At 44.6% G+C, this 20,921-nt stretch overlaps 1 protein-coding gene across 4 annotated transcripts in view; it reads right to left on the bottom strand.

Annotated features, from left to right (window-relative positions):
- LOC141140680 (uncharacterized) overlaps nt 1-20,921 on the bottom strand; it is a 64,270-nt gene that overhangs the window by 29,919 nt on the left and 13,430 nt on the right. For 3 of the 4 annotated variants that reach the window (XM_073628096.1, XM_073628099.1, XM_073628098.1), the window contains exon 3: nt 18,547-18,678. The exons of the other annotated variant lie outside the window; for it this stretch is intronic. In XM_073628096.1, the coding sequence (XP_073484197.1) occupies nt 18,547-18,678 (132 nt within the window). The remainder of the gene's footprint in view (nt 1-18,546; nt 18,679-20,921) is intronic. 4 annotated transcript variants of the gene reach the window in all.

Raw genomic sequence — 20,921 nt, 5'->3', positions numbered from 1 at the left:
GGGGTGAATACTTTTGCAAGGCACTGTATATTGGAGGAAGTCGTCAGGGAAGCGGAAGAGGTCCCAGTAAAACCATCTGGACTTATGTTCTTATGACTTATCCCATAAAGCGGAGATCAGATCTTCAATTTGCTTTATGTCCTTCACCCTTGCGAGCCACTGGGCCACCATTGGGGCAGACTGTTGCTTCCACAGAGGTGGAATGCAAGCCCGTGCAGCATTAAGGAGATGTTTGAGAAGAGATTTGTGGTAACGTTTTCTTGACAATGGGGTAAAGTTAAGTATGACCGCAGCTGGGTTATCTTGTAAAGAAATGTCTGAATTTATGTATGAGCTTAAGCACTGGTTGGCAAGCGTAGGACACTCCCCAAAAATATGTAGGAGGGTACCCGAATGGAGGCCACGCCGTCAACAGCGATCCATCTGATGAGGAAAAATCTTTGTTAGAACTGATGGGGTTTCATACCGAGTCATAATTTTGTACGTGGTCTCCTGATATTTACTGCATAGGGAGGATTTCTGCACAAAGTCTCTGTAGATATCCAACTGGACAATCCTAAGAGCTGAGAGGCCCTCAGAAGTCCCTGTGAGCTTTGCAAAAGAAAAGTTGGATCAGTGAGACCAGGTATGAACCCTGGGTGACCAATCAAAGTCACTGGGGATGGGAAACTGCTTAGTGAAGCTAGTCGGAAAAGTGTGTCCAGTTCCGCTAAAGTGGGGCCAATGAATGAATGAATAGTTAAATAGGTAATACAGAGCTGGATCCGGGAAACCCACACCACCCTTCAGCTTAGGTCATAACAGTAACGCCAGATGAATTTGATAAATACCGAATGTACTGCGTGAAAAAAGGTATTGAGGTATCTGAGGTATTTTTATTGGCAGTGCCTGCAATAAGTACAGGAGTCTGGGCATTGCGTTCATCTTAAGTACGTTACAGTGGCAAACCAGGAAAAGGGCCAGAAAGTCTCACTTTAAGGTCAGCGGTTAGCGTTGACAGGAAAGGCTGATAGGTGAGAGGAAGAATGTCATTTAGGTTCAGAGGGATTTTCGTTCCTAGAGATTGAATCAAGCAGGCAGCCCATTTGAACGTGAAAAAAGGGTGCAAGCTTGCTCTGGTAATGAGACATTTAGGGCCTCAGATTTTTGTAAGTTGAACTTAGACAAGCTACTATAGCGTTTCAACTCCTGCACCAAGGAAGGTAAGGAGGTAAGAGGTGCAGTAATATAAAATAAAAGGTCGTCGGTGTACGCCGCCACTTTGTGTTGTTATTTGCTGGCTTCAATGCCTCGGATGGACGGGTTACCTCTGATATGTTGTAGAAAGGGCTCCGGAGAGAGAATGACTAGTGGGGGGGGGGGGGGGGGGGACGACAGGGGACAACCCTGTTTGGTGCAGTTTGAGAAGGAAAAGGGGCTGGAATAGTAACCATTTACCCGTACTGTAGCAGTGGGATTCCTATAAGGGGCTGACATCCAAGACAGGATGGGGTCTGGCATTCCCACAAATTTGAGTGTCTCTTGGAGAAAAGCCCAGTCCAACCTGTCAAAGACCTTCTCACCGTCTGTGGACAGAAGCAAAAAAGGGGAATACAGGAGCGTTTTGCTGTTTCTAATATGTTCAGCGTCGTCATGCATCAGGGAGCTTTACTCCCCATAGGTGACTTAATCCACAAATTTCAACTGCCCCAGTGGATGCGGTTTCGATATCTTCAACTGCGGCACGCCACTAGAGCACAGTTTCCCCAGCTGCCACTCCTCCAGGCTGACCCTATTGAGGACTTAGTCTCCCCCCGGTGACTTGGACAAACCCTTATCGACCTTGTATACTGTGCTTCTGGGCACTGACTCCCCTAAGATGGAGGGGTTGTGGAAGGTGTGGCAGAGTGATCTACTGTCACTGGACAGGGAGGACTGGGATGACTGTCTGGAGCAGGGACCCAGATTAGTAATCTCCTCTAGGGACAAACTTATTCAGGTTAAGTTCCTACACAGGGTATACTACACTCCTCAGAAATTACATCGTATTTTCTCAGACCGAGACCCGATATGCCCCAAATGCAGGACACAAGTGGGATTTTTCCTTCATATGTTCTGGGAATGCCCGATTATAACATTTTGGTCAGAGGTCTTCAGTGAAATTAATCTTAGGCTGCAGTTGTCCCTTCCAGTTACACCTGAGTTGGCTCTGCTGGGGGTCCATCATGATGCGCAACGTTCTCATCACCTGAAACTGCTGATATCCTACCTTCTGTTTTATGCAAAGAAGGAGATTCTCCTGAAGTGGATATCAATTCCCCCCCCCCCCTTCTCTCTCTTCCTGGGAAGACTTGATAGATGCAGCCCTACCCATGTATAGATTAACCTACATTAATAGAGGATGCCAATGGAAATATGACAAGGTGTGGGCCCTGGGTGAGCATGTAGAGACTTGAAGGGAGGGGGATGTGTATGTGTACTAGTTATAATTCTCTGTCTCCTGTTCAATCCTGTAGCTGTTTATCTCTGATTGCAAACGTATACATAATCAATTACTCTGTTAATTAGAGTTGTGTCTGTTCTTAACTTCTGTATGGTATCCGAGCATTTTGTAAGGTTTTGTTTCAAGCTAATCTGTATGCTCTGTCTTATTCGTCTTGGCAACAATAAAACACCTTTGTTTTGTAAAAAAAAAAATAATAATAATAATATACCGTATATACTCGAGTATAAGTCGATCTGAGTTTAAGTCGAGACCCTTAATTTACCACAAAAAACTGGGAAAAAATTATTCACCCGAGTATAAGATGAGGGTGAGAAATGCAGCAGCTACTGTAAGTGGAAAAAGAGGGCCAACAATGCCCATCTGCAGCTGCATGCCTCCCTGTGTCCTGTGCAGCCTACCTGTATCCTGTGCACGTGTCCTGTGTCCTGTACATGTGCATGTGTCCTGTACATGTGCATGTGTCCTGTGTCCTGTACATGTGTATGTGTCCTGTGCAGGTGTCTTGTACATGTGTCCTGTACATGTGTCTGTGTCCCTGTGTCCTGTACATGTGTCCTGTACATGTGTATGTGTCCCTGTGTCCTGTGCATGTGTCCTGTGCATGTGTCCTGTGTCCTGTACATGTGTCCTGTGTCCTGCGTGCATGTGTCCTGTGTCCCTGTGCAGCCTACCTGTGTCCTGTGCAACCTCCCTGTGGCGATCTCCATCCTCCCTGTGGTGATCTCCATCCTCCCTGTGGCGATCTCCATCCTCCGATCAGTGTGTGATAATACACTTCAGCGGCCATTCCACTGTTCAAAAGCCACGCCTCCTCCTCGTCTGTGATAGGCAGAACACTCAGCAGTCAGAGGTCAGCCTATCACGGACATTCTCTCATTCTCATACCACGGACGAGGATGAGAGAATGTCTTGAAAGATGGAATAGCCTCCGAACGGTATTATCACACGCCGGCCGCCGTCTGCCTGCATGACACGCTGATCATGCAGACAGATGGCGGTGACTCGAGTATAAGTCGAGGGGGGCACTTTCAGCCCAAAAAAAAGGGCTGAAAAATTCGACTTATACTCGAGTATATACGGTAATATAATATATTTATTTTCAGTGTCCGAATAGTGTTGTCCCTAGCCTCTCTACTCTGAATAAAACAGACTTAATCTGTTGCAATTAAGCGATGTAATCAGACACTCATCCTAGAAGCCAGGATTTTGGTGAATAATTTCAGAAGGGAGATAGGCCTATAGCTGGCACATAGCAATGGGTCCTTACCCGACTTAGGGATCACCAAAATAGAGGCACGTTGCATGTCCGCAGGGAAACTGTGTCCTTCCAAGACAGCGTTAAAGACCGTGATGAAGTAAGGTGCCAAGGAGTTCTGGTACCGTTTATAGTAAGGGAGGGTAACTCCGTAGGAGCCAGGAGCCTTACCAGACTGAGTGTCAGCTATGGCTGATGCAAATTCTTCTACTGTAATGGGCTTAGAGAGATCCTCTCGCTCCTCCGTATTCAGTGTAGGGAGATTGGATTCCCTAAGATAGTCACAGATGTACGAAGAGCGCCGGACGACAAATCAGAAGTGGGAGGTTGGCTTAAATTATATAATTTAGGAGTAAAAGTCATGGAAACTCTCTGCTAGTTCAAGAAGAATGAACTTTAGAACCCGACGACAAAAGTAGAACTGGAACGTATGTCTGTTAGCGCTTGGTGCGTAAGGCATTGGCCAGTAGGCGGCCGCACTTATCTCCTTTTTTGTAAAAACAAAATGATAGGCCTTTAACAGAACATGTTTCGCTTCATATAGGCAATGATCCCTTATGGCCTTCCGGAGTCTAACCAGTTCCGTTTCAATCATATGGTCTGGTCTGGTCTTGTGTTGCCATTCTAAGGAATGGAGTCGAGCCAGAAGGTCGGATAAGGTTTTGTTGCAACGTTGTTTGGCCGCATGACCATGTTGAAGTATGATTCCCCTAATATAGCATTTGTGTAAAGACTGCACAGAAAGTGGATTTTCCACAGAGCCTACATTAGTAGAGAAGTATAAGGTAATTTCCTTAAGAATATCTGCCGCAATTTCAGGATCTTTCAAGAGCACCTCGTTGAGTCAGCACGTAGAAGTCTTGGGGGACGCCTGGAAAAGTGCAAGCTCCAAAGTGATTGGAGCATGGTCAGAGAGTGTGATGTGGCTGATGTCTGTCTTGGTGACCAGGGGGATCAAGGAATGTTTTAGAAAAAATAAATTCTGGAGTAAGAACCATGAACATTAGGTATAGTCCCGCTCCTGCGGATAAAATATATTTTCCATATATAGACCAATTGAAGAGTGTGCAAAAGGTCTTTGAGGTGAAGTCAGGTTCCCCGAAGTAGAGAAGATAAGTTTGAAGAGGAATCCCTGTGAGGATCCAAGGTTAAATTGAAGTCTCCTCCTAAGACAAGAGTTCCTTCGAGAAAAGGGTCATGGGTGGACAGAAAGGCCTCAAGGGTTGGAAGTGAATTGGGATTTGGGAGATAAATGTTTGCAAGAGTGAAGGTCTGAGAACAAATTTTCCCTTTCAGAAGCAATAATATTCCCTCCTGATCATGGTGTTCATCAAGGAATTGCACGCATGAGTTTGACATATTTACAGAACACAGAAATTCCGCAGTTGGGGAATACATTATACGCACATGTGCATGTTGACACTACTGCACAGAAGCATTGATGTATATCAGAGTATGGCCACATACAGCCTCCAGGATTTTACTCAAGACCATGTTTTGCACCTCAAACTGTACGTGTGCAGTAGGCCCGAAGAAGACCTGAACTGTGGATACTGTGCAAGCAGAAGAAATATAAAAGGGACTAGTAACAGTCTTTCCCAGCCAGAGCTTCTTGGAACTCTAGAGTTCCACCTGAGGTTGGACTGACTACTAATACCTGGGAAATTGTCCACTGACTACCAGTGTAAGGGGTCATGCCTACACTAACCACTAATGTTTGGGGACACCCCAATTTTCACTGTCTGCATTTCTTTTCATCATACCATTTATTCGTTTAATTTCAAGATTATTGTTGAAATACATTTTGTTGAATACAGCAGTTGGTGTCAAAAAGCTACAGAATAATGCAAACAGCAACAGATAAGTGTTTATTAGACCAGTTTAGTATAGGTCATTTAACCAGTAGGCTTTATTTTAGTAAGACACTGAATGAGGAATACAGCACAGGAACCAATGCAATCATTAATATGCAATTCATGTTAACTGCATTTAACTGATAAAAGGAATTTTTGGTCAATATGAGCTACTGCACTGTATAGAATGTTGTAGTTCTTGCAATGCCTTAAGCCCTCCAGTGTCCTGATTCTTGCAACATTTGTAAAGAAAGAAAATGCAGTCTTACCAGTCAGGATCACCAGGTATGTCGGGATATTTTGTAATAAAAGTACATTGTACAGCAGACACATATCAAGAATATGAAATTCTGGGGAACATACACTTTATTAAAGCCATTAAAAACAAACAATATATACCGTATTTATCGGCGTATAACACGCGCCGGTGTATAACATGCACCCCAAGTTTAGGAGGGAATTTTAAGGAAAAAAACTTACATTTAAATGCCTATCAATGCAGCCTTGTCAGTGTCCATCTGTAGCCTAGTCCATCATTGCAGCGTTGTCAGTGTCAGTGTAGCCTTGTGAGTGTCCATCTGTAGTCTTGTCCATCATTGCAGCCTTGTGAGTGTCAATCTGCAGCCTTGCCCTTGTGTCATTTAAAAATGGCGCCGCCGCGCTCGGCGGCTCTCGGCCATTCTCGGCAGCTCTCGGCGTGTCTCGGCGGCTTTCGGCCATTCTCGGCGACTTACAGGGGCTCACGCGGGACTGTGAGAGCCGCCGAAAGGCGGCTAGAATGGCCGAAAGCCACCGAGAGTGGCCGAAAGCCGCCGAGAGCTGCCAAAAGGCTCACAATCGGCGGGGGATTGGCGTATAACACGCACCTACGATTTTCCCCTGATTTTAAGGGGAAAAAAGTGCGTGTTATACGCCGATAAATACGGTACTAAAGTTTGGTGTCTTTGGTGTTATCTTTGTGAAACAAAATAAAAGGCAATCGGAAGTTCTGGATGTGCAGCCATTTCTTTCTTCTTTCCTATACTAAAACTGACTTGGGGTCTGTGGTAAATACTGCTGCCTTCGGATTACTGTTAAAGGAGAAGTATGGCCAAAAGTGTGTTTGGCCATACTTCTCTTGCAGGTCATCAACCTAGGTGAGTATGAATGTTTATTTTTTATTTAAATCCCACATCTTTTCAGCAATGATCTGCTCTGAGTTTCCTCTGTGTTGGTATGTCTGAATGCTGACTGTATTTCATTGAACAATTAATGTCCCTTTAAGCTGCGTACTGCCTGGTGTGCCAAACATACCTAATACTTTGCTTGATCTTTCCATTGTTTGTATTCTTTATTTATGCAAACTAAATACAGAATGCATTTATAAAAATAAATAAATAAAAAAAACCTAACTCTTAAACTCGGCCATTAAACTTAGTACACAATATTGACTTGAAGTGCAACTATAGGCAAAAAAAAAAAAATGGTATATGGGTTTCAGTATTTGGAGAGCATTGTAACAGCACCGATCATTCAAAAACACACAAGCCGACAACAACATGCACGGGCAACAACTACATAAGTCTATCTTGGACAAATGTAATAACTGCTGGCATGCGCTATTGTGAATGAGTGGCCCTTCTCCCCAGCCGCTGTAATTCACAAAACACAAGCCACCTACTACTGTAATAATCTCTTCTGAACTAGCTGACAGATATGGGAGATTGCAGGTCCAGCGTTTTAAAAAGTAGCAGAGGAAGCATGGCTGCAGAATTCAGAGGAAGCTGTGGGAGGTTGCAGGCTAAGCCTTTCATTTCTACAGAAGGAGCAGAGGGTCACAGGCTGCATGACAACAGGGAGGGCTGTAGATGTTCTGTTTGCAGCGTGCAGAGGAGATGGGACTGTGTGGGCTCTGTTTGTTCCACCCTCTCCTCTTAGTACTACTTTGTCCAGCATTGTCGGCTAGCAGTGGGTGGTAGGAGGGCCTGTCTAACAATGCTGCTTAGGAACCACAGCACTGATTTTAACAGGGACAATCAGGACTGGTGCAAAGATTTTTGACACCCTAGGCGAAACCTAATTTTGCCGTCCCTCCCTTGCTCCACCCCTGACTCCACCCCTTTGCCCTGCCCATTTATACCCCACCCTTTTAATGAAGTGCCCATCGAATGCAGCCTCACCAGCGCCCATCGAATGCAGCCTCACCAGCGCCCATCAAATGTAGCCTACCAGTGCCCATCAATGAATGTTTGCTTGCTTCTTGCCTCTGACACTATGAGCGAACGGAGCCGCAGCAGCCTGCTGATGCTGAGACTTAGTTGCTTGCTGCAGAGAGAAGAGAGTGGGAACACCAGTGGCCGGGCGCCCTAGGCAGCAGTGCGCCCTAGGCGGCTGCCTAGTTTGCCTAGTGGTAGCACCGGCCCTGGGGACAATTGCTATGTGCGCAGGGTCCTCTGGGGAATTTAACAAGCCTTTTTAAGGTCTGGTGTGACTTTAAGGAATAAGCCTTGCCAGAAGATGAAAACGTTTGGTAAACCCCCATGGGGCCTAGTGCACATCACACTTGGTCCCATTCAAATATTTGCAGGGGTTGCTTGCTGAGCAGCATTGTAAGGTAATTCATTCCACCACTATCTTACTATGCTGGATGAAGAAATGGAGCTCAGCGGAGAGGGGCCAGTACAGAGAGTGCACACAGATGCTTCACGACCTCTTCCCCCTCCTCTGAAAGCTTTCAGACGGAACATCTGCAGCTCTGCCATAGAGCCCTGTGCCTTCTCTGATCTCCTCTGCCAACTGATGAGAAAAACTGAGCCCGGATCCACTGCTACTTTTTTAGGGTAGAGAGAGTGAAGTAGTAATTGTCAGCTTGTGTTGTGAATGACTACAGCTGAGGAGGAGCACAAAGCCAGCCACTACACTTGTCCAACAGAGACTAAAGTAGTAGCTTGTTTGTGTTCTTGTGGGCTTGTGTCTCTCCAGCCACTGTCATTCACAACACAAGCTGACAGTTACTATTCCAACCCCTCCCTCTTAGCTGGTGATGAGCTGTAGATCTAGACTCGTGTTTCTTATCACTACAAAAAAGCTTACAGAGATTACAGGAGGCCTCATTTTACAAGGAAATGGAAAAATAGTAATTGTAAGTGAAAGCAAAATACTGTATGTTTGTTTAACTAATGAGTGCGAGATGATTTAGGCCACGTTCGCACCTGAGCGATTTTCTGCTTGGAGCTTGCAGTTCTAAAATGTTCAACAAGCCAAATCCCATTCACTTCAATGGCCCCGGTTCACATCTTAGCATTCTGTCGCCTGAAGCAAAACGCCTGTCTCTCAAAATTACATGAGCTTTTTTTTTGGTAGGTTACAAGCATTTTTGGCCCCATAGACTTCAATAGAAAAGCCTGACTTGAGCATTTTACAAGCGTTTTCTGCTCAAATAGCAGCTCTGCACCCCTAATTTCCTCTCCTCCTCTAGTGCTTTCTATTTGCTAAACAAAAAAATTACTGAAGCTGTAAAAACACTTGTATTACGCTTCTAAAACTGCTTGTATAAAGCTGCAAAAGGGCTTTTAAAAAAAAATGCCTGAAAAACGCCAGTAAATCGCTATGCTCAGGTGTGAATGGAGCCTAAATATGGCTTCTTGCTGGGTCCTCTGACTGCTCATTGAGGCCTCTGTCTCGTGGCTTCTGGCTGGGCCACCTGACCCCCTAAATGAGATAACTGTCTCGTGGCTTTTGGTTGGGGCCCCCTGACCCCGGGTATCTCCTACACCGGGAGCAGTCTCCAAAATGGGTGCTTTGAGCAATTCTCAGACCTGAGTATATAATGACCCTGCACAACTGTGTAGTCAGCCAGATTGCAGGCATCTAGCAAAACCTGGACACAGAATTTAATGTTTTGATTCAGAACTACCGAATCTTGAGAAAGCCAAAAACACAGCTTTCTCCACTCAGAAATTATATTTCCGAACCTCACGTTAACTCTTATACTGTGTCACATTGTCCTATATACTTACAGGGACAGAGCCTCCCTCTGTCACACAGGTAATAGAACAATGTTACAGGAGGGATTCAGAAAAAGAAAAATGACTTTGTTGATACCAGTGACAGACTGCAGCATGCGTGATTTTTGATTTTGGCCATATTTACACTTTAAATTTAACCGGTTCCCGACCGGCAATGTACGTCGGCAGAATGGCACGGCTGGGCAAATGGGCGTACCCGTACGTCCCTTTGAATTTGCTGCCGTGCCATTGCGTGCACGCTGTGAGCTCCGTGAGTCGGGTCACGCGATCACCTCACGGAGAGGATGAACGGGGAGATGCTAATGTAAACAAGCATCTCCCCGTTCTGCCTAGTGACAGTGTCACTGATCTTTGCACCCTGTGATCGGGAGCAGAGATCAGTGACGTGTCACATGTAGCCACGCCCCCCCACAATTTGTAACACTCCCCAGGACATACTTAACCCCTCCCTAGCCCCCTAGTGGTTAACCCCTTCACTGCCAGTGTCATTTACACAGGAATCAGTGCATTTGTTTAGCACTGATTGCTGTATAAATGACAATGGTCCCAAAAATGTGTCAAAAATGTTCGATGTGTCCGCCGTAATGTCGCAGTCATGATAAAAATCGTTGATCGCCACCATTACTAGTAAAAAAAAATTAATAAAAATGCCATAAAACTATCCCCTATTTTGTAAACGTTATAACTGCGCAAACCAATCAATAAATGCTTATTGTGATTTTTTTTTACCAAAAATATGTAGAAAAGAGTACGTATCGGCCTAAACTGAGGAAAAAAACGTTTTTTTAAATATTTTTGGGGGATATTTATTATAGCAAAAAGTAAAAAATAATGTGTTTTTTTCAAAATTGTCGCTATTTATTTGTTTATAGCGCAAAAAATAAAAACCACAGAGGTGATCAAATACCACCAAAAGAAAGCTCTATTTGTGCGAAAAAAAGGACGTCAATTTTGTTTGGGAGCCACGTCGCACGACCGCGCAATTGTCAGTTAAAGCGACGCAGTGCCGAATCGCAAAAAATGCTCTGGTCAGGAAGGGAGTAAATTCTTCCGGGGCTGAAGTGGTTAAAGTACACCTGTAGTGAGAGAAATAAGGGGGCAGACAATTGTTGAACTTCCTATGAAACTGCTAGTTGCCTTGCTGTGTAAAGACACTTAGGTATGAAATACATATTGGTGTCATTTTCTTACTCTTGGGCTCTATTCCTTCTACAATGTATTAGAACTGACCAAAATAGCGGATTCCTTTAAAAAAGAAGGGGGCAAATATTTCTTATATCTCTGTATACAGTAGCGTGATTCGTCTAAGGTAAAACCATGACCCAGCATCACTTAGCAGCACAATGGTTGGGAAATGTTTAAAAAAAAGCACAATATTGTTTTCTTGAAGGCATCCTACTGATGAATGGGACAAGCTGTGCATTATTAATGTATGCTCTGAATGGCATAGTTCCATGTATTGATTTACTATAAAACCATTAATGGTTTGTTCCATTAATGTCCTAGCACTTGGGAGCTTTTCATGAAAAATTTAAATCTTGGCTGACGATACCACTGAATCACCAGGACAGTCTGTTATTTAGCACTTTTTTTTGGCTCATGAAAGAAGAAAACTTTAAGAACAAATCACATATCAGTCTGACCTTATAGTTCTTCAAATATGCATTTGCATTGGTGTCTCTGCTTAGCTGTCCATTGATGTACAACAGACTTAAAAAAAAAAAAACAAACATACAGTGCCAGCCTGTAAAAGAGGCTGACCTCTAAGGGGACTGCCATCCCAGTCATCGCAGTATCTGCCATCCCAGTATCCCATGGCCAGCATATCTGGCCATGGGATACAGTAATACTGAGGTCTGTGGGAATCTACTGTGTGGTCATAGCAGGTAGAAAACTTTTGGAAGAGAATGTAAACAAGGGCAGCACAGTGGTGTAGTGAGTAGCACCCTTGCCTAGCAGTAAAAAGGGTCGTTGATTCGAATACCAACCATGACACTACCTACCTGGAGTTTGCATGTTCTCCCTGTGCCTGCGTGGGTTTCCTCTGGGTACTCCGGTTTCCTCCCACACTCCAAAGACATGCTGGTAGGTTAATTGGTTTCTGTCTAAATTGGCCCTAGTATATGAATGTGAGTTTAGGGAACTTAGATTGTAAGCTCCTTGAGGGTAGGGATTGATGTGAATGTATAATGTATATGTAAAGTGCTGTGTAAAATGATGGTGCTATATAAGTACCTTAAATAATAATAATAATAATAATAAACAAACTCCAGATTCTGTAGATACTAGATCAAGCCTGGGCCAGTCTAAAGTGATGGTCCAGTAAAAAATGTCAGAGGGGCAAAGGATGGGAGGTCAGCAGGACAGTATACAGAAACCAGTTGGGCAGAGTACAGTTGGTCAGCAGGGCCGTGTCAAATGTGTGAATGGTGGGAATAAAAAAAAAAACAATGACTGATGTATGGGCTAAGCTTACTTTAACCAGGTCCTGCCCGACCTATAGCAAAATGACAGCAGGGCGGAACTTTCGTCCTTCTGGGTGGACTTTCCGTCAGAGTCTACTCTTTCCAACAGAGTTCCGACGAAACGGACTTGCCTACACACGATCACACCAAAGTCTGTTTGTTTAGAATGTGATGACGTATGACGGGACTAGAAAAAGGAAGTTCAATAGCCAGTAGCCAATAGCTGCCCTTGCGTCGTTTTTGGTCTGTCGGACTAGCATACAGACGAACGGTTTTCCTGATAGTAATTGAGTCAGTCGGAAAGATTTGAAACATGTTCTATTTCTAGGTCTGTCTGAATTTTAGAAAGAAAAAGTCCAATGAAGCCCACACACAATCGGAATGTCCAACGGAATCATTCCGTCGGACCTTTTCCTGATGATCACAACATGTCTGTGTAATGTATTGAAAATGCCACCTGTAGTTTCCTGTAGAAGCCCTTGTGACAAGGTGACAACACATGAGCACTAGGAGAGAGGGACAAAACCCTATAACAGAAAGTCCATAAGCAAGAACCTTAATAGCAGGATCGCCAGATAAAAAAAAATGAAAATTACTTTGAAATTACATATATACAGTATCTCACAAAAGTGAGTACACCCCTCACATTTTTTCTAAATATTTTATTATATCTTTTCATGTGACAACACTGAAGAAATTACACTTTGCTACAATGTAAAGTAGTGAGTGTACAGCTTGTATAACAGTGTAATGGTGGCCAAACAAAATATTGACACTTTGGGCTCAATTTGGACATTTTCACTTAGGGGCTCTTTCACATGGGGCAGATCAGTGATGATCCGCCCCGTGAACATCCGCTTGCTCAGCGGGGATCGCTCTGCCGATCCCCGCTGAGCAGGAAAATGACAGGTCCCTCGCTGCACACTGTGCAGCGAGGGACCTGTCAGAGTGCCGCTCTCCCCTATGGGGGATCGGGTGATGATGGACCGGAGAGTCTGTCGTCACCCGATCCGATAACGGATGGAACAGTAGGTTTTTCCTCCGTTACACTTTTTCGGATCGGAGCAGGTCGTATGTCAGCGGACATGTCACCGCTGACATCCGACGCTCCATAGACCTCCATGGAGTGTCCGTTCAGGACAGGCCGTGTGAAAGAGGCCTAAGGGTGTACTCTCTTTTGTTGCCAGCGGTGTGTTGAGTTGTTTTGAGGGGACAGAAAATTTGCACTGTTAAGCCCCCTTCACATGTGTGGATCCGTATTCAGCTATGCGCTTGCTCATCAGGGATCGCTCCGTTGAGCCCCGCTGAGCCGAAAGGGACCTGTCAGATCTCCGCTCTCCTCTATGGTGGGGATCGGATGAAAATGGACCGCCTGTCTGTTTTCATCCGATCCGCAATACAGATGGAAAATAGGGTTTCCATCCGTCTGGATTATGCGGAGCGGATCGGGGTGGATCGGATGTCAGCGGACATGTCCCCGCTGACATCTGTCGCTCCATAGAGATGTATGGAGCGACCGTTCAGGTCCGTTGAAAAAACTGACAGGCGGATCTGAACAGTCCACACGTGTGAAAGGGCCCTTATACAAGCTGTACACTCACTACTTTACATTGAAGGAAAGTGTCATTTCTTCAGTGTTGTCACATGAAAAGATATAATAAAATATTTACAAAAATGTGAGGGCTGTACTTTTGTGAGATACTTTATGTATATATATATATATATTTTTTTTTTTTTGTAAGATTGGGGATCAGACTCAAGCGGTAGGTGCGTTTTCAATGAGTGCCCCAGTCCAAAACTGTTTTTAAGGGCATGGTAGCCCAATTTTATTTAAAAGGATGGAAAAGTTCACAAAAGACATCAGTAGCCCACACAGGGGGTTCCAGCATCACTGTAACTTGCACAATCAAAATACTTCAGCCCCCTGTCTTACTCTCTTGCCACGCGGCTGCTTCAGGCCTCCAGCCTAGGCCTTAGGTCTGCTCCTCAGACCAAAAGCGTTCCTTAGGCTCCTTTCACACTGAGGCAGTTTTCTGGCATTTTAGCGCTAGAAATAGCGCCTGTAAAGTGCCTGAAAACTGCCTCCCATGTTGCCAAAATGTGAAAGCCCAAGTGCTTTCACACAGGGGCGCACCGCTTGTGTGACGTTAGAAAAAGTCCTGCAAGCAGCATCTTTGGGGCGGTTTGGGAGTGCTTATACAGTGCTCCCAAAATGCCCTGCCCTTGAAACTCGGCGCTTTTAACCCCTTCTTCGGGGAAAAGAGGTGATAAGATAGGCGGCACTTTAGTGCTAACGCTCTGGCGGCCCCAGTGTGAAAGTAGCCTTAGAGTCAAGCTCTCTTCTAGCTTAGTCCTGATCAGCTCCTTGCTCCTTTGTCACAGACTACATCTGCCTACTGCAGACATGCACGCTCTGTCTGCCCCATGCAGCCTCTCTAACTCCTGGAGAGGAGGAAGTCCACCTGACTCCCCTGCGCAGACCTCCTGTCTGTTGGGTGGAGCCCTGAGCCATAGTCATGTCACAACTAATAGCCCAGGACACAGCTGTGCAATCAGCGTGCCTGCCTCTCCAAAAATCTGGCGTAAACCAGCAATTTTCTAAGTAGCAAGGGGTCCCACTGCTACAATATATGTACACACACAGTATATATACACATAGACAGTATATATGGTGACATAATGAAAAGCAAGGTGGTTGAGGGATGCTATGTGTCACCTTGCATGCTTTCATACAGTGAGGGAAAAAGTATTTGATCCCCTGCTGATTTTGCAAGATTTCTGGCTCCCAGATGTCTTCTATACAGGTAACGGGCTGAGATTAGGAGCACTCTCTTAAAGAGAGTGCTCCTAATCTCAGCTTGTTACCTGTATAAAAGACACCTGTCCACAGAAGCAATCAATCAGATTCCAATTTCTCCACAATGGCCAAGACCAAAGAGCTGTCCAAGGATGTCTGGGACAAGTTTGTACACCTACACAAGGCTGGAATGGGCTACAAGACCATTGCCTAGCAGCTTGGTGAGAGGGTGACAACAGTTGGTGTGATTATTCGCAAATATAAGAAACACAAAATAACTGTCAATTTCCCTCTGTCTGGGGCTCCATGCAAGATCTCACCTCGTGGAGTTTCAATGACCTTAAGAACGGTTAGCCCAGAACTATAGAGTAGAATCTTGTCAATGATCTTGAGGCAGCTGGGACCATAGTCACCAAGAAAACAATTGCAAACACACTACGCCGTGAAGGACTGAAATCCTGCAGTCCCACAGCTCAAGATGGCACATGTACAGGCCTGTCTGAAGTTTGCCAATAAACATCTGAATGATTCAGAGAACTGGGTGAAAGTGTTGTGGTCAGATGAGACCAAAATCAAGCTCTTTGGCATCAACTCAACTTGCTGTGTTTGGAGGAGGAGGAATGCTGCCTATGACCCCAAGAACACCATCCCCACCGTCAAATATGGAGGCGGAAACATTTGGCTTTGGGAGTGTTTTTCTGCTAAGGGGACAGGACAACTTCAGCGCATCCAAAAGACGATGGACGGGGCCATGTACCGTCAAATCTTGCCTTCTCTCAGCCAGGGCTGGATGGGCATTCAAGCATGACAATGACTCAAAACACACGGCCAAGGCAACAAAACAGTGGCTCAAGAAGAAGCACATTAAGGTCCTGGAGTGGCCTAGCCAGTCTCCAGACCTTAATCCCATAGAAAATATGTGGAGGGAGCTGAAAGTTCGAGTTACCAAACATCAGCCTCGAAAACCTTCATGACTTGGAGAGGATCTGCAAAGAGAGTGGGACAAAATCCCTCCTGAGATGTGTGAAAACCTGGTGGCCAACTACAAGAAACGTCTGACCTCTGATTGCCAACAAGGGTTTCGCCACCAAGTACTAAGTCAGGTTTTACTAGGGGGTCAAATACTTATTTCACTCATAAAAATGCAAATCAATGTATAACGTGTTTTTCTGGGTATCTTTGTTGTTATTCTGTCTCTCACTGTTAAAATAAACCTATAAAATTATAGACTGATCATTTCTTTGTCAGTGGGCAAATGTACAAAATCAGCAGGGGATCGAATACTTTAATCACCTCACTGTATGTGGGAAAGTACCTGGCTTTTGGACTACCTTTTTCCCAGGGAGAGTGATCCCCACTTAAGCTAACTCCACACAATATACTGTATATATACAGTATATATTAACTTATGCTACTGTAAAAAATGACTCACTGTATTGTTGAATCTGGCATAGATTTAAAGGTAAATTGTATTGTTTTTTGCACAAGTACAAAAGTACAAAATGTACCAAGAAAAAAAATAAATGGAAAAAAAACCCAAAAAAACAGAAGATAGATGAACTTAAGTCCACTTAGTATAGCATTACCATACAGAGCAGGAATATATGTCATAGATTCCCAATATCACATTGTAGACAGTCAGATAATTCAAATAGTTCTGGGAGAGTCAAAGAACCTCATCACCAGTGAGGAGGGAGACACCTGGGAGAGCCGCTGCTCTCATGCACATCGCTGGATCAAAATCAAGCTCAGGTAAGTATAGGGGGGCAGATGGGGGAGCTGCATACTGAAGGTTTTTCTACATTAAAGTGGAACTTTAGTCCATCCTGCTAGATCACTTTAGCCTGGACCCTTCTGCAAGTATAGCTATGTAAAACATTAAAAAGAAGTGTACACTGTTTAAAATCCAGTAATACACTGTCTCACCCTGCTCTGCACATGCTCAGTTACTTTCTATTTTTAGGCACTGTGCCGAATTTGTAGAGGCCGATCTGCTGACAGCCTAAAGTTTTACCACTGTTTAGGAGCTCTGGGCTTCAGCAAAATGGCAGCCTCCAGCAAGAAGAAACAGAAGCAATGTTGGAGGCAATTTACAGCACACACTCATTTTGGTAGCATAAATATTAATGGGAAATATGTTTCTTGCTAAAGAACATTATTTTTTATCAAGTTGTCATGGGTAAAGTTTCACTTTAATGCAGAGAATGCCTTAAAGTGGAACTTCAGTCATTTTTTTAACTTTCCATCTATTAAATCTTCTGCCCTTGTTGTTTTAACTTTGGGTAGTAAAACATTTTTTTCTAACTTATACAGCCCACTTCCTGTTTCTTGTTTGGTCACTAGCCTAGGCTTATGACATCATGCACAGCTCTCTCTCTTGTGAGAGTTTTCCAGGAAGTGGGGTGAGTCATAAGAGGGCCGAGGAGAGCTGCAGAGCTGGAAGTGTGCCTCTGTGTGTCCGTGTAAATCCAGAAAGTGAACAGGCAGCAGCTTCTGCTGTCCTCAGTTAAAATGGCTGCAGTCAGACTTAGTGGAGGGAGATTTCTGCAGCATCAGCATATTTGGCAAGTACAGAATCACAGTATATATAAAATACAGTGTAACCTTGGATTACGAGCATAATCCATTCCAGGAGAAAGCTTGTAATCCAAAGCACTCGCATATCAAAGCAAGTTTCCCCATTGAAGTCAATGGAAACAAAGATAATTTGTTCCGCATTGACTTCTATTGGATGCAATACCGCATGTGCCAGAGGTGGGGGGGGGCGCCGGAGACACTCAGAAATACTCCGAGACCACTTGGCTGCACTTGGAAACCCTCGGAAAGACTTGGAAAGACTCGGGAACTGAGTATTTTCTAGTGTTTCTGAGTATTGCCGAATGGCTCCTAACCGTTCTGAGTGTCAACGGCGCCCCCGCACCTCTGGCCAAATGCGGTACTGCACACCGCAGAGGCTTGAATCCTACTCGTTTTGCGAGACAACATTCGCAAACTGAGTTAGGATTTTTTTAAAAATAATTGCTCGTATTGCGAAATGCTCGTTAACCGCGTTACTCGCTACTGTACTATACAAAGTGGTTGGAGGGAAGCTTCAGAATGGCAAAGATGTTTTTATTACAAATTATGTGAGCAGACTGCAGTTCTTCTTTAAGGTAAACAAAAAAAACACTTTAATCAGGTGTTATTGTAGCTTGTGAATTTATACAAGGAGACCATATTTTTTTCAAATTTCTTAAGGCAACCTCGGGCCTTATATGTAATTCTGTACATCAGGATAATTTGATTAATAAGTATCTATAAGTCATTGGACCAGTGTAGAAGAAGTTTGTGATTTCCATTGAGTAACTACGATTTCCTTAGCATAATAAAACAGTAGGGAAGCTGGGTTGGCACAGATTAATAAAGCCACAGGCCTCAAAGTAAAAAATAGCAAAGGAGAACAGATGCTGCTTCCAGGGGTCCAATATATTAAAGTGACTGAAGGAACATCTAAAAACAGCCAATCAAATATTACCTTTCTAGTGCCATTTACAGGATGAAATAGAACATTGGCTGATTGCTTTGAGCATCACAGTCTATTCTTTCACTAAAGAAATCAGAGAATGACTCAGGAATCGGAGTCTGGTGGAATCCATCACACATTTTTTAACTTTAGATTTTTGAAAATAATTCATGATATGATACCTTATTCTTAATGGTTTTATTGAGCTTTTCCACCATATCCTCTTTTTCTTTTAGAGATGATCTCAGTAGAAGATTTTCCTTTTGCAAAGCTTCTATTTTTGACAGAAGTGCACTTTCTTCATCAGAAGAAACCTAAAATGAAGCAAACCATGGTTGTGCCAATATTTTTCATCTATAATTTTTATCTCTGATGTAATATGCCTGCATGTACTTATCATTTTGCAATAAAATAAATAATTGGTAAATTTACAAAAAAGTGTTGTCCTATATAGTTAGGTTGGAGCCCAACTCTGGGCACTATACAAAAATGCCCTTGCAGTAGCGCCTCTTCACAATGGGCTGAATGCTCGTTAAGTGTAGGGGCAGAGGAATAAACTGTAATACTTATCTTATAATTGGGATAATTGCTCATTTTGGTCTAGTGCAGGGGTCTCCAAACTTTCTAAACAAAGGGCCGGTTTATGGTCCTTCAAACTTGATGGGGACCGGACCATGGCCAGTGGGAGTCTTGGTGTCAGTGGCAGTAAACAACGCCCTATCTTTGGTATTAGGTTGATGAATAGTGCCCCAATGTTGTTGTCAGTGGGAGCAAGAGTGCCCCATCATTGGTGTCAGTGGAGGGAATAATCCCCCATCATTGGTGTCAATGGAGGGAATAGTCCCCCATCATTGGTGTCAGTGGAGGGAATAGTGCCCCATCATTGGTGTCAGTGGAGGGAATAGTCCCCCATCATTGGTGTCAGTGGAGGGAATAGTGCCCCATCATTGGTGTCAGTGGAGGGAATAGTCCCCCATCATTGGTGTCAGTGGAGGGAATAGTCCTCCATCATTGGTGTCAGTGGAGGGAATAGTGCTCCATCATTGGTGTCAGTGGAGGGAATAGTGCCCCATCATTGGTGTCAGTGGAGGGAATAGTCCTCCATCATTGGTGTCAATGGAGGGAATAGTCCTCCATCATTGGTGTCAGTGGAGGGAATAGTCCTCCATCATTGGTGTCAATGGAGGGAATAGTCCTCCATCATTGGTGTCAATGGAGGGAATAGTCCCCCATCATTGGTGTCAGTGGAGGGAATAGTGCCCCATCATTGGTGTCAGTGGAGGGAATAGTCCCCCATCATTGGTGTCAGTGGAGGGAATAGTGCCCCATCATTGGTGTCAGTGGAGGGAATAGTCCCCCATCATTGGTGTCAGTGGAGGGAATAGTCCTCCATCATTGGTGTCAGTGGAGGGAATAGTGCTCCATCATTGGTGTCAGTGGAGGGAATAGTGCCCCATCATTGGTGTCAGTGGAGGGAATAGTCCTCCATCATTGGTGTCAATGGAGGGAATAGTCCCCCATCATTGGTGTCAGTGGAGGGAATAGTGCCCCATCATTGGTGTCAGTGGAGGGAATAGTCCCCCATCATTGGTGTCAGTGGAGGGAATAGTCCACCATCATTGGTGTTAGTGGAGGGAATAGTCCTCCATCATTGGTGTTAGTGGAGGGAATAGTGTCCCATCATTGGTGTCAGTGGAGTGAATAGTCCTCCATCATTGGTGTTAGTGGAGGGAATAGTGTCCCATCATTGGTGTCAGTGGAGGGAATAGTCCTCCATCATTGGTGTCAGTGGAGGGAATAGTGCCCCATCATTGGTGTCAGTGGAGGGAATAGTGCCCCCTCATTGGTGTCAGTGGAGGGAATAGTGCCCCATCATTGGTGTCAGTGGAGGGAATAGTCCTCCATCATTGGTGTCAGTGGAGGGAATAGTCCTCCATCATTGGTGTCAGTGGAGGGAATAGTCCTCCATCATTGGTGTCAGTGGAGGGAATAGTCCTCCATCATTGGTGTCAGTGGAGGGAATAGTCCTCCATCATTGGTGTCAGTGGAGGGAATAGTCCACCATCATTGGTGTTAGTGGAGGGAATAGTCCTCCATCATTGGTGTTAGTGGAGGGAATAGTGTCCCATCATTGGTGTCAGTGGAGTGAATAGTCCTCCATCATTGGTGTTAGTGGAGGGAATAGTGTCCCATCATTGGTGTCAGTGGAGGGAATAGTCCTCCATCATTGGTGTCAGTGGAGGGAATAGTGCCCCATCATTGGTGTCAGTGGAGGGAATAGTGCCCCCTCATTGGTGTCAGTGGAGGGAATAGTGCCCCATCATTGGTGTCAGTGGAGGGAATAGTCCTCCATCATTGGTGTCAGTGGAGGGAATAGTCCTCCATCATTGGTGTCAGTGGAGGGAATAGTCCTCCATCATTGGTGTCAGTGGAGGGAATAGTCCTCCATCATTGGTGTCAGTGGAGGGAATAGTCCTCCATCATTGGTGTCAGTGGAGGGAATAGTGCCCCATCATTGGTGTCAGTGGAGGGAATAGTGCCCCATCATTGGTGTCAG

This window comes from Aquarana catesbeiana, linkage group LG04 (assembly GCF_042186555.1).
Source record: "Aquarana catesbeiana isolate 2022-GZ linkage group LG04, ASM4218655v1, whole genome shotgun sequence".
Classification (NCBI taxonomy): Eukaryota; Metazoa; Chordata; class Amphibia; order Anura; family Ranidae; genus Aquarana; species Aquarana catesbeiana.
This window is presented reverse-complemented; position numbering and strand designations above follow the sequence as displayed.